We start from the raw sequence: 17,227 nt of genomic DNA, 5'->3' as shown, positions 1-17,227 counted from the left end.
TCTATACATGTATGATATTATTGCATCACAAATGTGAGCTAAATTAAGATAAAGGAAAACAAGACAAACTTCAAACTACATACAAATAAGTGAAAACACTGTGAATAAAATCAGGTGAATCTAAAAACTGTACAGATAGAACTCTGATTCTTAAAAGAAAAGTCCAGAGAAATTTATGGAATTTAATATAAAAATTTCTATCATACAAAATTTGCTCGTTGATAGCTTATTCATTTGGATCCAATAAAGATATCAACTTTAAAATTTCCATGAGACAAAAGCTATATGCAATCAGAATAAAAAAAATATTTTGATTACTTATTACTTTTTGACTGCGTCATCAAATCTCTATATATAAGATCTAATACAACAGTAAGGTGAGGTGCAGTGCACGGTGCTCTTACATGTCTACGTGCCTGGGTGAGCACATCCTGCTGCCTCTGTTGTGCTGCGGACACCTCCAGGATGTGCCTCTGGGTGGGCTGCCTAGACATGGGGATGCTGGCCTGGTGGCTAATCTGGGACCGCACGATCTCGTCGATGGTCGGATCCGCTGTCAAAAGGAAAGCATATATCTAGTCCACTGATCTCCTATGTTTGATTTGTTTTCACATTGCAACTGATTTTTTTCTGACAATTTGAAAATATATGTTACATCAAATTTCGCTTTTTCTATGTTTATGATTTTCCCCCCTTGGTGGTGTTTTTAGCACAAAAGCATTCAAATTGCTACAATATTAAAAAACATGTGTAACACATTCATTGGCATTTCAAAGGTTTCAAAATTCAAACATCTTTAACATTATTTTTCAATGACATGATTATACATTTAAATAATTTAACACAGATTCATCTTGTTAAAATAATACAGCAGATTGATCTTCTGCAAACTGGTTCAAATACTGATTAGTAAGCATGTATAACTTTAAACTTCAACAAGTCTTGAGTCACAAGATTTGAATTCCTACAAGAAAAAAAAAGTTCAAAATACATGTACACATATGAACGAAACAAGATCTAGCAAACAAATGTCAGCAAAAAAAGGTTCAGGTTTTCAGAAGCAAAGATGACATGGATTTAATTCTTTGACAGATTTTATCAAAAACTAGTTTGGTAAACAAAAAATGTTTTGATTGCAATAGAATACAAGTGCTATAATAATGAAGAGCTCATCAAAAAAGATTGGAACAGTATAAATTATACATTACGGTACATTAAGATTACAATATGCCAGCAAATCTATCAATTAGCATGCCCAAGACAGATATGTTCTGTAATGTACCTAACATAATGATGAAGAAATTTTCAAAGCATTTTCAAAGCCAGTTTTAATGATAGTGGTCCTTTATATACAGTAATATTTGGTGAATCCAAAAGTTCCTGGTTTGGAGAAATTTAGTCCCAAAATTGATACCAGTATTTAAAGCAGAAGTAACCATATGTACAAACAGCATCAATATGTTCTTTCATAATTTTTCACAGTAAAATTCAAAATATTGATACCATTGCTGTGGAATCCTGGGATTACAGAGGATAAATTTGAAATTTTATTTTAAAGCCATATTTTCACTCACAAAATTGATTTTTTTATATAAAAACTTGTTACTAATTTTCTTTTTATTCACAAAATCTCTAAACGAGTTACGAATCCACAGTACTTTAGAGAATTTTTTATATATTGACTGCATGCATGCAATCATGCATAAATAAATATACAAAAATAGTATATTGTACATGTGCTTACTTTTGTTTTCATATGCACATTGATAGTTCTCTACACAAAACTACACATGAACACATGGTGAAAATTGAAAGAACTATAAGCTAGTCTAATAATGAACTACATGTACAGAGGGTCTTACGGAAATTGCTTCTCCTAGATTTATGTATCCTGTCTTTCCAAACTTTAACAAAGGTATTTCCTACAACTATAAACAAGCAAGTCTTCTCCTGAATACATCAACCAAAAAAAAAAAAAAATCAAAAAAGCACACATAACATTTGCAAAACAGGGTAAAGTACAGGAAATGAATTGGAAAAAATTCTAATTTACAGTAAATGAATATTTTTTTTTTAATTTCAAATAAGAACTACAAAACCAAATTCATGAATACAGAATTACTGAGAACTTGAAAAACAAAATGTGAGTGCTACCATTTTCAGACTAAACCAACCACCAGAGGAAAGATTATAGATCTATACTGGGTCATTCTACTCGTGTGAGTGAAGCAAATGGGATGTAAGCTACATATGTAAGTTTGCAAAATAGGTTTTGCAATGGAGATGCAGATGGAGACAAGATAAAGAATTCCCATGAAGTGATATTTTAACATGCATCAACTGTATCTTTTCTGTCTACTTTGACACTTGTGAATATTTTATGAAAACCCACTGTAGGACTGGTTTCTAATTATCTACAAGGACTCTACAAGGGAAATCTGGCCTCATATTGTTGCAAACCAGGAAATTCCAACAGAAAACCCATTTCACCAGAAGTATCATCAAGAACCTCCTACTGATGCTTTTACTCCAATCTACATATTCAAGTACAACAACATCAACAGCCTAACTATTCCATATCAACCCTCAACCTTCTCTCACCTGGGACAGGTAATGGTCGAATAGGTGGACACACTGCTAACATTCATACAATACAGATGTTAATATCTATACATACATAACCATTTAGATAACTGTTTAGGTTCTGTAATCTTTGCATTTTTATTATCCAATATACCATATATTACAATGAAAATTTAGATAAAAGGAATTTTAAATCATTTCTGAAATATTAAACCTTATTACTGTATACATGGTTATTTTCCCCCCATGTAATTTTCGCCCTTTTACACTTGCAAACAGTTTCACCCCATTTTGAATTCGCCAAGACACAGTTGTGTTTAAAGAGAAATAATTGAATACATCGGAATTCGCCCCATCTTAAATTCGCTTGCTGACGAGGGCTAAAGGGGCAAAAATAAAACGGGGGGGAATATTTCCCTGTATACAGTATTGTGATATATACCACAGTTACATTAAAGTGAGTGCTCATGATACAGTGTCTTCATTTTTTTACTATATGCCATGGTGGATTTAATTCTGAAACAGAATCCATTGCATCTGCTGGTCTCTTATGGTGTCTTCTTGCAAAGATTTCAGCCAATATTTGATTAAATTGAAATAATAAGAAATTTCAGATTTACAGGATATTTTCATTTGGAGTGGTGTCTGTTAATTAATTTTTTAAACAAATTGTATGCAATAGCATAAAAAGCCCCCAAGTAAAGCACCAGCAGAAAATATGATTTTGCCTTACAAGTTTGTCCTCGTTACTGGAGTTGTGCATATCTAATATTCTGGCAACAGACACAATATCACATACATATATGGCACTGCAATCTTTTTGTAGACTACTATGGGACCATTAATCATTTCTCAATTAATGAGATGATAAAATCTTGCAATTATGAAATAATTTCCAAGGTTTGATCTTCAACAATATGTACAAATCTCAAACAGATAACTGTTAAAAAAGTGATAAATAAATCAAATGTATAAAAATTTGTGAAATTATTGTAAAATTTGCATACAAATTTAGACTTGCTATATATAAAACAATACATGTACAAGTAAATCATGTCTCTTTTTGGTGCATTAAATTTCAATTTTAAAGTTAAATGCTGTTACAATTTTATTGCCTGGTGAAGTATATGCATTGTTTCCAGTTTGAGACCCGCATATTTGTATATTTGGGTGTGTGCCTGTTGCAGGTGATGCTAGTTTAATCCCCACCACAACCAGTGATACTACCTCCAGCCTGCTGGCCCCCCTTAAGCAGGAGTTGGGGGGTCACAAGGGCATCAAATGGCCCTGAATATGCCATGGAAGTCACAACACTGTCCGTCACTCTCAGATCGGGGGTATGAGTAAGGGACACCTCAGGAGCAACAACTAAAAGATTGCATAGTCACAATTGATGCTGCAGCTCTCAATTCACCAGTGATCTGAACACTAATTCTTGTGTTAAATCTACTTTTCTACTTATAACACACCAAATCTAAAATCATTCAATTTGTACAAATTACAATATTTTGCTACAAATAAAACAACAACAACAACAATACCATCACATGTAACACAAACAGTGCACAAAACGACAACACAACACGCAAAAGCTCGGTGAAAGAGGATGGGTGGGCCGGATTTGGTTGAATGGATAAGCTGTTTTGATATGATTACGGTCTTGGTATGACTAGAAGCCCATGCATTTCCTACATTCCTCACAAGTGCAAATCATGCTCTCTTTCAAATGAAATATGTATCATTTTAAAACATTCATCATTTGGGGAAAAAATAAAATGAGCAGAAATGTCCATCATTGACAAATTCTATGAAATCAAAATTGTCAAGTTTGTTTGCGTGTTTTTTGTTTTTGTTTTTGTTTTTTTACTTCAGTGAAAGAGAACTGATTACAGATTTGTTGGTCTCTGTCACCTGTGAGATGAAATGGGAACAAGCTACCTGCAGGCATCCCTAACAGTTTTGCAATAATCTCATCCTGATTTTTTTGACGAAATGGTTTGAGAATTTTGGGTCGTCCTCTTATCCCATGAAGTAACCAATCTGGATCTATCATCAATAATTGACAAAACAACATCAACACTGGTTTTCCCAAAAAATAGTAAAAGGTCATAAATTAAAAGCCTGCTGCCCATAAACTTAATTTTTTTTAAGGGATTTTATGCTAAATAATGAATGGAATTTGTTTTCTAAAAGAAAAGCAAATTCATACCTAAAGAGAATGCTGCAGTTATTTATATACATATATACTGAGCAAAAAAAAAAGGCAAGTTGTAATCAGCAAGTTAAAGTTTTAGCAGTTGGTAAATTATCTGTAGGACTTGGGAGTTGAAACATCGGCATAATTAGATTATGAGCAGCAAAGTGCATTAGTATAAATGAGAGAACAGCAAGATAAACTGCAAAAAAATGAAAGAAAACGTGTTAATGGCGTATTACTTATTGACAATGATATTTTCCATTAAAAAGCAATAGTATCTGATGATTTTTAGAAATACATGTACACATAAACAGGTATTATTAAAACTGATTGATCCAATTGTTTCCTGTAAAACCCAACCATTTTTCATGATTCATATTTCAAATTAAAATTGGTCATTCATGAAATATGAATTTGTTTTTTGTAAAAACAATTCAGTAAAAAATGCTTTTCTTAAAGACCAATATTAATCGATGCCCAACAATTCAGATCAAGCAGCTTTCAACACAATATGTCATAATTATGTTTAAATATGGAGATTTCTGAAGAGTGAAAGGATCTTGGCTTTAATTTCTTCTTGAGAATGAATGCTAATCTATCTATTCCAGCTAGCCTGGAACTTACACTTCCTATTTGATATTACTGGGCCTTGTTCAAATATAGCTAATAACAAAAAACAATCAGCAATAATTTATAAATATTCATCATTTTTCTGCTACATATGAAATGTTGACTGTCAAAATAATTTCAGTAATTCAACTCTATAAATTTTACAAGTATATATATTTTGCTGAAACAAATCATGGTCAAAAGCAACATATAGAAAAACATCACACTTGAAGCAAACTCTAAAAGCTGCAAGGCAATTCTAAATGTAACGAGAATAGATAAGACAGCAAAAAGTAAAGCAGAAATAGGGGGTGTAACTCACACAGACACAAAAGAGTTAGTTAAAAGGGGGGATAATTCTGTTCCTGTTTACCTCCGCTGTTTATGTTTTGTATTTGCTGTGCCATATATTGAGCAGCGAATGTCTGCTCATGGTGGGGGCATAATCCTTCCAGATTAAAGGGAATTGTTGGAGACACCTTGTTGCCCGAGTAACGGAAATGTGGAGCTGCTGAAGGAGAAAAAAGGCAGAAAAAGAACAATAACATGCAGCGTGATTACACAATGAGTCAGCCCACGTGTGTCACTCTTCCCATTTCACCATAGAGTATACACTGAGTCAGCATAGTACAGGTACAAATATTATCTGGTGTGCATCCAGAACTTCTAGATTGTTTACGTAAATAACTTCAAAAAATTTATTGCTCAATATTTAAATTTAAATTTCACTTAACTTGCAATTATAAAAAAAAAAGATTTGTCTAATTTAGAAAATGAGGAGAATTCTAAAATGTATCATTTTTGTGCAAATTACAAAAATCTATAGTGACATATCAAAGGATGTGCAATTTTTACTAAGTTCTGGAAACACTACCAACTCTGGTTCTACAGAATATTTCTTCAAGCACCCACAGAAGAGAAATTCTACCCCAATTTTAAAATTATTGATTTGCAGAAATGTATATATGCATGTATATATAATATATTTCCTCCAACAAAATCATGTTATCAAGAACTCAGACATATTATAGAATGGAATGGACTTTGGCAAAAAAAAATTATAGATTTACTTTGATCAATTATTTCAAATGACATGATGGAGGTCCTTCAGTCAAACTCTTGCAAATCAAATACATGTACACATGCAATTACATGATGTACCATATTTAACAATTTTTACAAGAATTTGGACTCTACTTTGAATTCTTCCTTATGAAGTCCCCTTTTCATGTCTTGTTTACCAGTATATCTTGATATATATCAATTTTTAACAAACTTATCAGAAATGTTAATGACTAAAGAAATTATTATTTCATGGAAAAATTCAAATGCAAATCTATTCCATTCAATGTCTGATGAATCCTTGTTACCAAATTAATATGCCTAAATTTATAGTAGTAAGAGACACCGAATCCCATGATATATTTATTTTACATTTCCAGAGTACTAATAATTTCTACGTGCTTTTGTTGGAACCTACAAGTACCTTTCTTTGGATATCGATTGTTTGACTTAATATGCCCTATAAGGAAAACGATAGCAATAACATCCTTGATCGTGAAAAAAAAAAACGAAACTGTGAGAGAATGTGCTCATGTTTGACCAAGTGTCCAGAAAGTTGATTAATAACTGAGGACTATATGGCATGCATTTCATCTCTATGCTTTCTTAGTAAACAATGTAGTGAAATCTATATAAACAATACTAAAACTATCTCCTTTGTATCCAAATATACGTCTATCTGTCCTACAAGATTTTACATGCAAGTTCTTCTCCCTACAATTCTATCTTGCTTTTCTTCAGTGACATGCTTATAAAGCTATTTAGCAATACTGATCAAATTGGGGGACAAAAACACCCCATTTTCATTCTGCAAATTAAAGCATTCTGGGTTATATTCAGTAACAATGTGTACCTTGATCCTGAGTTAGTAATCCATTTCTGAGGTAAGCGTTTGTCAAAGCTTCGAGGTAATCACTCTGCAACAAGACGCACGGTATATTGAAATTATAGTTATCAATGAGAATTAAATCAAAATTCTATTAAGAAAATAACAATTTCATGAATAGAATAATCTCTTATCACTTTATTAGAGAAAATGTTAATTTATAATTTGAAAGAAAATTCCTGAAAAAAAAATATTTTCCCCTTCAAAATAATAAAATACATAAAACCACAAGCTTGTTATACTTCGACAATTGTCACCTTTACCAATTATCAAAACAGAATCACAATCCCTTCACCTTAAATCTTAAATTATAAAATACAAGCAGTTTTATATTATCCAAAAAAACCATAATAAGGCAAAATAACTTTTTTATCATTAATAAAAAATTGACTTTATTATTATTATTCAAAACTGACCCCCACATATATATAATTCTATTTCACATACATTTTGCACACACTACATAAACCATAGGCTGCTGTCAGTTTTGAATAAAATCACGTATTCCTCTAACAGAATAATGTTGATCATCCATAATAGTTTCGTTTTTTTCTTCGAACATTTTTTTCCTAATTACCTCCCCTGTCTATACAGAACCGTTTGAAAAAATAATATTGAGAAAGAAATATTCAATTGATAATATATCAGAAATGAACATTATAGTTGTAAAAAATAGGTTAAATTCATGCACTTTCTTTTCTTTTTTTATTTTAACATTAATTTTGTTAACATATGTTCATGCTAAATTAATAATTAACCAAATTTTTTCCTATTTTCTAATACCCAGGGTAATGATTAGGACAAATTTGTTATCTCATTTAGAGTTAAAATTATATGGCAACCTAAGAAAGAGATAACAGCCATCCAAGCGTTAAATGCATGATCAACATTGCTTCATTAAGAAGATAGCAGTTGGTTACAGTTATATATAATTACATGGTCTCGAGGATCAAAGAGGGTTGTGTATGCCTGGTGTAAAATTAAGAAGGAATCAAATCAATTTAATACACATATTTCCAGCAATGTTAGAAGGAAAAAATAAAAAGGTGCAAAATAGATCTAAATATTTGGCTATACCAATGTGTGAAAGCAGAGATTTTTAAAAATCTATTTTCTTTAAAAATGCATTGGTCAATGCGTGGAAATAAGAAGAATAATGGTCTCTTGGATTCAATTTGAAAATGTGCAAGTAAATTAGAGGTTACGATAGAAGAAATTGCTGAACAAAGGCCAAGTATGAAATTCACGAGGAGGTGTCTACATTACCCGTCGTGCACGTTGTTCCGATTTCTCGTCATTAATTATGGGTTGTGAAGCGTGCTCCTCACTAGATTTGGGCCGCTTTACAGCTAATGTATACTTCATACCACCGGACGGTGAACTCAGCTGTTAATAGCATAATTGGTTTTTAGTACTTTTACGTTAAATGTACTGAACTAAATTATCGTACATAATAACGTATAAAGTTCTTGTTCCAGTTAATTTTTTTAATCCCCATTTGAATTCTAGCTACCACGATATGCTTAATATGGTCATTTTTTTAGTCACATTTCCTGAAAAAGACTGTTTTGTGAAAGGTATCATATACATATATGAATAATATAGAGAACATGCAATAAGTAGCAAAATCTTATACGTACATGTTGTGTTATGTCTTTTTTGAATTTTAGGTTTTAAAATAGATAGGAATATGGAAAGCAAAAGGTTATCAGTATCTTAAGTTTAGGCAGGCTTAGTTTTTTGTTATCCTATTTTTATTTTTACCTCTGAAGTATACCCCTGCTTTCTTTTTCTAGATTTAGCTTTTAATGGCTGGAAAAGTCAAATTGTTTTTATAACTACTGCTATTGTATTAAGGACTATAGCTGAAGAATTTTTAAAGTTGGTTGTTAAAAGTGCAAAAAAAATTTTAAAAAAATTGTTCAAATAATAAAAATACTGCTTCAATTAGTTTAAATTTGGGATCTTGTATTAGATTAATTAAAGCTACAGAGAAATTAGATGTTTCCTCTCCTATTTATTCTGGAAGGAAGCAACATTTTGTAAACTCATACAATATAAAGGAGCAATGTCTATAAACAACATATAGCTTTTTGTAGCCAGCTACGTATGAAATCTAGTTCAAGCTCTGACTGTTGACACTGGTTACCTAGGTTACTTCCACGGAGGACCAACCCGTGGCAGTTCAAGGGGAGCAACTCCGAATAAAGGCTGAAAAAATATAAGCTGCTACATGTGTGAAACTGGAAAATATGGATTTTTTTTTTCTTGAATGCAAAAAAAAATTTTTTTAAGAATGGACTCCAAATACACAGTCACTAGCTCAACAGCCTTGAGCTCTGGCTCTAAATACATAGAGCTAAGAGAACATGATGTCATTTTAAAAGAAGCTTACATCATTATCTGCAGATTTCTGTAAGAAAAGAATTTTCAATGTGCTTTTTCTGTTTAAAAATAATATTTTTCAAATTCTTTTGGTTCTCTTTTACAGCAGCCTCTTCACCAAGGTGGGAAACAAAATGAGTGGTCTAATTAACATAAACCTGTACTGACTAATAATTAACAATAATTAACACATGCCCTTCACCCACAAATACCACACCTCTACCACCCTTTGTGTCTCTAAGGGTCAAGTCAAAATTTTCTTTTAAATTTAAGTTTAATTTAAAATAAGGTTTTGAAGAAAAATTTTTTTAGGAACTGAACTATTTGACACATTCACCTAGCATAGAGAAATTCAAGATTACTACAACTTTTTTTTAAAGTTTGATTAAAGGGACAAAACTATGTAGTTGCATGATCATACAAAATGCAAAAGTGTTGGAGTATATATACATGCTGGGTTTTCTGGGATATCCTTCACCTAGCTATCTTACCTTTGCAAATCTTAACAAATACTGCAATTTCATTACTTGATGATTTATACGAATAAATGCAGAGTAAAGTCAATGTATAAATAGTACAATAAATACCAACAAACTACAACAGGTTTGGTGTAAAATTTACAAAAATAGGATATTATACGGTTTTTCATTTATTTAGGCATTAGTTTATGAAATATTTCTCGTTAATTTGTTTAGTATGTAAAGATCCAACTACCAGTATATAATCAAGAAAGTTTTACACCGTACATGGGAAGAAAACGTAAAATAATAAAGTTTTGTACACTTTCTGACAAGAGAGCAAAATATACAATAATTACCTTCTCCTGCTTTGCATGAGCCTGTTGATGTCCCGTCAATATGGGTTTCTTCTCGCATGCATGAGGATCCTTAAAAAAATACAAAAATTGTATTTTCACAAAATAAATTTTGAGTGATAAACTTTTTCATATGTTGACAGTTTTGTTGATTTTCTTTAAAAAACTACTATTTTTTTATGGGTTACAGCTACAATATTTTCTGTCACTATGTTTCGTTTAACCACCAGGGCTGGTTTACTACAACGTTTTATTCTTACAGACACGGGTCGGTCCGCGGCAGCTGGTTTCTTTGGCTCATCTTTCAAACTTCTTACACGATCTCTTTCTTTCTTGGTCTTTAATTTTTTCTTCTTTTTAGTTGGCTGTAAGAAATAAACTGAAGATTGTAGAAAACAGAAATATCATTTTAATACTGTACAATGATTTTATTTTCTATTTTTTTTAAATTTGGAATAACACTTTGTAGTACTAGTTATTGATATGTTTTCATTTTTACATTGGTATAAAATTTATTGATATTTTCAACACTAATTATCATTGTCAAATTTAAATGAACTGAACATGTATACTACACACTATTAAAATTTTCAACTTCAAGCCAAGTTACTCTCACAAATAATAAAACGAAAAATTCATGAAGATTTATTTTCTTTCAATTAATCATCATGGGAATAAATCAGGTTAATAAAAAAATCTCATTCACTCTTTAGTGTCATGCCAAAATGACCAGCAGGTCTCAGTAATAATAAAAGCTGCAAAATCCTGCCACACTTTGTCATGTGACTTCCTACCTGCCAATCAAATGGCATGACCCGAATATAGGGTCGTGAATGAGGCCGAGTTGGCTGAATAAAAAGTAATAAAGAAATGGCTGATTGAGAAATTAAGGAAGCGTGATGAAAATATTGAGGCATATATAATATCACACCCTCCTATCAAAATGATGACAATACAAATTAATTAAACTGAAATAGTTTACGTCTTATGAATGTGACAACAGCATGACATCACAAAATCCATTACATCACTCCGATTCAAAATCTTCAAAAGCTAGCCAAAAATCAATCATTGTATGATTTTTTTTAAAAAGATTTTCTGAAAGTTATTGTTCTTTTGTACACTCCAGTCCTATACATTTTTGCTTCTTATAGTTAATCATTTTCTGAAAATATAAATTGTTATTAAAATTCAGATGCTTTTAGTTTATCTTTCCTGACAAAATTTGAGTGGACCTGCATATAATTTTTACAAAGAAATATCATCTAATATAAATCTTCCACCGCTCTTATTTAAAGGATCATTTTAACTTGGCTGTGGGTTAATCCGTTTGGCAGATTGTTTTAATCTCATGCAAGTTATCTTAATCTTTAAAAATTCTATTCATAACTATTAAAAAAGTAATCGTGATGTGAATATATTAGTACAAATATTTATCCAGATATTTGAAAAAAAATGTATATCAATTTTTTGTAATTAGAAAACTCACCAATCAATAAAGTCCACAGAAGATAGATTGAAACAAAATATGACATATCTTTAAATATTTTTTTTTTACAATAATTAATATGCATCTAGTTCTGAATGTTTCCAGATACATGAATAAATCTAGATAATCTTATCTATATAAAATATATAGATGCATGGAAAATTTTAAATGTTCCACAAAATAGCAATCAGCAAAATGTATTATGCAATAATTAAGTCTCAAAAACTGAGCAATTAAATAATGCATTTATCAACATGAAGAAGTGTAAAAACCTGTGAACTGTTATGTCAATATATATGAGACACAATGAAACATAGGGGTATATAGATGTTAAAATAAAATAAGCTCTAATGGGTAAACTAAGAGTACAGGGACTGCTTCAACCTTTTAATTAAAAATAGTAGATGAACCACCATTAAAAAAAAAATACAAAGGGGATGATGTTAGACAAAGGACAGTTAAACATTAACTTCTTGGGAGATAGTTAAAATGTGTATATTTATTTATTAGTTCACGAATATGCATAGTACATACATTCTGTTCCTGTGAAAGTAGAAAAAAAAATTCATTAAACCGTTCTTTCATTACGGTACTTATACATAAAACATCTTTACAAACTGTCAAGTAAAATGTTCTGCATTGACTTGGGAGTGCAATTGGACTATGATTTAACCTTAGCTTGCAACTATTGAAATATCGGATATGATAGAATACATAAAAGGTTTGTTGATTGTGATGATGCTACATACCCTGGACGCTGTGAACTGGAGATGTACTGGAGGACCATCTGACACAGAGCTATCTGAGCCACCATCACTGAAAATACAGTGTAAACAATCTTCACTACCTATCAACTTTGAAGTTTTATGACGGCATTTGGAATATATGGCAAAGAAGTGTCAGTAGTAGGTAAAAAAAAACTTTCAAAAACATGTACAGTTGAACTTTGATATCTCGAACACTGATATCTCGAATGAAATGAAAATAATATGTTGAAGGATTTGTAAGTCCCAACAGCTTATTTTTGAAGTATTTTACCATCAATATCTCAAATACTCTGATACTTCAAAGTTTTTAAACAGTCCAGACAGTTTGAGATAACAAGAGTTTGACTGTATTCATGTACTACTGAAAAATCCAAAATTTAAGCAATTTCCAATTTCTGTTTAAATATCATCTAAATTTCCTATGCACCAACAATTGTTACATAGAGGGTACTTTATTGCTGACATCATTAGGGTAGCAAATTTTTGAAAATTAAAATATGTGCACACTATTGTTTAATTTTTTAATTGGAGATTAATTAAATATACATGCATATACTTTATGAGAAAGAATGAATCTGTGGATGATGCAAAAATTATTTAAATTCAACTGTTAGCTCATACCTGGACTCGACGTCTTCTGAGGAGTAGTCGCTGAGGTTGATATCATTGATATCTGGCATTGAGGTAGATGCTGCCTTCTGGAGCTTCACCATTATCTCCCGTTTCAAACGCTCCTCAATTTCAAGAAGAATATTGCAACTCTACAAAGTATCAGTAAGAAAGACTTGTCATTCCTTTCCTTAATAATACTATATATTAATGATATAATTAACTAACTATCTGAGCCATAACCACTTCTACTGCTAACCCATGTTCTAGGAGTATTCTATAAACAACTTCAAACATCTAATAGGCAGTTCAATATTTTCATAATTTTTTTTCTTCAAAACTCTATTCCCTCAATCCCAATATAGCACAAATATCATCAAAAATAAAATTTGAAAAGAAAAAAAAACCAGTATTACTTTACAATCATATGTGCTCAAAATTAAAGCCTGTATATTTCTTTAGCCATCTCATGCATATTCACAATGTCATGCATGTGCATATGCTGAGATTGTGGATATTTTTCATGCACATGCAAATATCATAAAGTTTCTATATTCTTCTGCACTGATCTATAAAGAAAAAATCTGAATTGACTGCAAAAATCAAAGAGGTAAAACAGAACTACATTGCTGGTATTTTCTCTTTAAGCTGCATGTGCTCTCAGTGTTAGCACTGAAAATGGTGGATTATATCTACAACTTCTGCTATAATTACCATCATTTATGCATTTCCTCATATTTTCATACCAACATCATGAAGGCAAGCATTTCAAAGCAAAATTTGAGTTAGTAGACAATATAAATCAAGATACTGTTGACTGTTGTTCTATCAGAAACCTAAAACTCATTGATAGACAGAGCAGTAATTGTTAGAAGAATTCTTAATTGTTAGGTTGATTATACTTTCACTTGATGCATATATACATAAGAAACACATATATTGATTTCTCCTTACTTTGGTGTTGTCAGGGTCACAGTAGTCCAGCAGTGTATCACAGAAATGGTAACCCAACGCCTCAAAATCGGCCATACTGAAATGGTAACCCTTCTTCTTGCCCATGGTGGAACCACAAAATGTGGCCTAGAAAAAAAAACAACATACAAATATGAAAAAAGGTAGGTCTGATATCATAACATCAAGATGTAATTAGCCATTTTTTAAACAAAAAGGGGGAAATAGATTCTATTCTTTTTCTTTTTTTCTTAACAAAAGCAATTCATATTGACATAGTCTAATGATGCATTTTTATAATTTAATTAACATACTAGATACTTATACATGAATTACTTAAGTACTAACCTCCATAGTATAACTGTTCATTATGCCCATATTCCACATAACAATCCTCCCTGTTCCTTCTTTACTTTTCTGCACCTTGAACTTGCAGGATTCAAACTTAAACTGTAGAAAGACAAATCATTTCATTATAAAGATCAATATTTGATTGCATCTACATTTCACTGAAATGTCTTCCATATCATCAAAAAATATATAAAAAGTTAATTGCTCATCTTTGGTTAATACATACATATACAACTAAATGAACATTTAATATATGATATTTAACCGATATTCAAGTTGTAATTTAATTGATATTTAAGTTGTAACTCAAGTATTTTGTCACTTGATCTTACTTTATCTGGGGCATTCTTGTTGAGCATAAGTGGGAAGACTCTCTCTTTCAGCCTTTTCTCTGGATTGTGTCTATTTTCACAGCCATATATAAACACATTTTGTTTTCTACTATGTCCATGTAAATCACAGTATACAATAATCTCCCTTTCTTGCAACAATCTGGAAAAAGAAAAGGATCAAATTTGGTAAACCAAAAAATAAAAAAACAAATTGCCTCAATGTAAATGGAGTAATCATGCATAAAACTACATGCGATTGATTTTGCATTGCAGGTTGACCATAAAGTATAGATCAAAGTATGGAAAACAACCTAAAAGTAATTAATTAAGTGTGACCTTACTAAATGAAAATTCTTTAAACTCCAGAAATTTTTGTTAATGTAAATTGCCATAATAACCCTTCCATAATTAAATCACATATGCCATGCAGGCTACTGGAACATTAGTGTGCTTACTTCCTGATCATGTTTTTGGTATGCCACACAGAAGGGTAGGAGTCCTTGAGCACCGTTTTATAGTTCCTGTTGAGATCCCTCCCCGCTAACGAGCACCTGTAGTTTCCTACTATCACTCCATCAGGGTTCAACATTGGCACAATTTTGAAAATGAAAGTATCACGCAGCAGCTAAAAAGTAAGAGGAAATGCTTAACTCAAACACTTTTTTTTTTTTAAATATGCCTCTCAAGAAGCATTAAATGTATTTCTACTAAAATATGACTTGTATTTGAAGTGAATATTTAGATTATATGAGTTTTTATGCTAGACTTTGACATGACACTTATTTATATACAACTACTAAAATTGCCAAACAACCATGTTTTTGTTGTTCTCAATAACTGTGGAATCATAAGAATTCTTGGTCGCTTAATTTTTGCTGATATTTGTGGGAAGCCCTTTCCCATGAATTTACATCCTTGAATAAATCAAATTTAGAATTATTTTCTTACTGAAACTGAAAACTGACGCATCCATCAAATTAAATCCCCACAAATAAGCAAAAATACCCAATCCACAAAAAATTGGCTCCCAAGAATTAAAATGATTCCACAGTTATCTAGATATTGAGGGAGTAGAAATTCAACACAGGGCTCTGCAGTGTTCTGTAAGCCCATTGGTCAGTGCTGGAGACTCACCTTGGCATCAGCTGAGTTACCGGTTAGGTAGTCCAGGAAGCCCTTCATCATCCAACTGGAGTTACACTCCCCCGGATGTACCCTGGAGGTGATCACAACTGCCTTCTTGTGCTACAATGTAGGAAATGATAAAACATTTATTTGATTGATTGGGCACAGTTAAGAAACTGTCGCTCAAGTCATCATAAAATTGCCAATCAATGGCAATTAGATTTCCATGATAATTTCTTCATTGCTTCTTCAAGCTGAGAGCTTTTTTGTTAATGATAAAATCGATTTCATTTCAAGAAAACAAGTTAGATTTTGTTTATCCTGCAGACCTTCATGTCCTCTGAGTTCTGTGTGGGGGAGGTGATACTAAGGAGGTAGACCAGGTTTCCTGCCAATGTGCGACACAGCACCCTCTGTTTACAGATCTTGTTCTTCACTGGATCATTGCTCATGTCCAGCAAGTAGTCCTGAAAGTCAAAATATATTACACTTGAATTAACATCATCTAACAGTAAGTGTATATTTGTTAAGAATTATCGTTCTTTACCAAGCTTTTTTCATCTACCTACATCAAATCCTGATAAAATAATGCAATTCAAAACATAAATGTAGAGAAAACGCATAGCCAACATATTTTTCCAAGATCTGACATTCGTATTTTGAGGTCATCCACTTTTCATGGTCAACTGGTATATACCAACCAACCAAGCAATTTTTCTGCCTCATCCCCCCAACATTTGCAAAATAATAAGCTCTCTCCTGCAAAAGAGAGAGATGGGGGCATAAAGCTTTGACTTACTTGAAGGTCAGTGTATGTGTATGGGAAGCAATGAGCAAAGTAGACTGTGTCATGGTTATGCTCCAACTTCACAGTCCAAGTCAGCGAATAGAAAGACTTGTCAGATTTAGAGGTAGAATACCTGTCCAAAAAATAAAACAAACTTTTCAGTTAGTATATTTACATTGTATTGCTTTTTGAACAACTTTTTTAAATTACAAGTGAACAAAGCAAAAGAAAGGATATTGTGCATTTTAATCCTTCCAGTAAATTTACGATTTTTTTTAAG

The 17,227-nt window shown here is 31.7% G+C and overlaps 1 protein-coding gene across 2 annotated transcripts in view; it reads right to left on the bottom strand.

Annotated features, from left to right (window-relative positions):
- LOC128181564 (uncharacterized) overlaps positions 1–17,227 on the bottom strand; it is a 56,146-nt gene that overhangs the window by 13,229 nt on the left and 25,690 nt on the right. For both annotated transcript variants that reach the window (XM_052850016.1, XM_052850025.1), the window contains 21 exons: positions 16,960–17,080; positions 16,490–16,627; positions 16,170–16,280; positions 15,491–15,660; positions 15,036–15,195; positions 14,701–14,802; positions 14,356–14,481; positions 13,414–13,553; positions 12,775–12,841; positions 11,331–11,384; positions 10,797–10,901; positions 10,540–10,608; positions 8,604–8,723; positions 8,274–8,306; positions 7,305–7,368; positions 5,763–5,900; positions 4,522–4,629; positions 3,811–3,951; positions 2,602–2,637; positions 1,863–1,928; positions 405–553 (listed from right to left, as the gene is read on the bottom strand). In XM_052850016.1, coding sequence (XP_052705976.1) covers positions 405–553; positions 1,863–1,928; positions 2,602–2,637; positions 3,811–3,951; positions 4,522–4,629; positions 5,763–5,900; positions 7,305–7,368; positions 8,274–8,306; positions 8,604–8,723; positions 10,540–10,608; positions 10,797–10,901; positions 11,331–11,384; positions 12,775–12,841; positions 13,414–13,553; positions 14,356–14,481; positions 14,701–14,802; positions 15,036–15,195; positions 15,491–15,660; positions 16,170–16,280; positions 16,490–16,627; positions 16,960–17,080 — 2,218 coding nt within the window. The remainder of the gene's footprint in view (positions 1–404; positions 554–1,862; positions 1,929–2,601; positions 2,638–3,810; positions 3,952–4,521; positions 4,630–5,762; positions 5,901–7,304; positions 7,369–8,273; positions 8,307–8,603; positions 8,724–10,539; positions 10,609–10,796; positions 10,902–11,330; positions 11,385–12,774; positions 12,842–13,413; positions 13,554–14,355; positions 14,482–14,700; positions 14,803–15,035; positions 15,196–15,490; positions 15,661–16,169; positions 16,281–16,489; positions 16,628–16,959; positions 17,081–17,227) is intronic.

The sequence above is a fragment of the Crassostrea angulata genome, chromosome 1 (assembly GCF_025612915.1).
Source record: "Crassostrea angulata isolate pt1a10 chromosome 1, ASM2561291v2, whole genome shotgun sequence".
NCBI lineage: Eukaryota > Metazoa > Mollusca > Bivalvia > Ostreida > Ostreidae > Magallana > Magallana angulata.
Note: the sequence above shows the minus strand (reverse complement) of the source record. Positions and strands in the feature narration are given on the sequence as shown.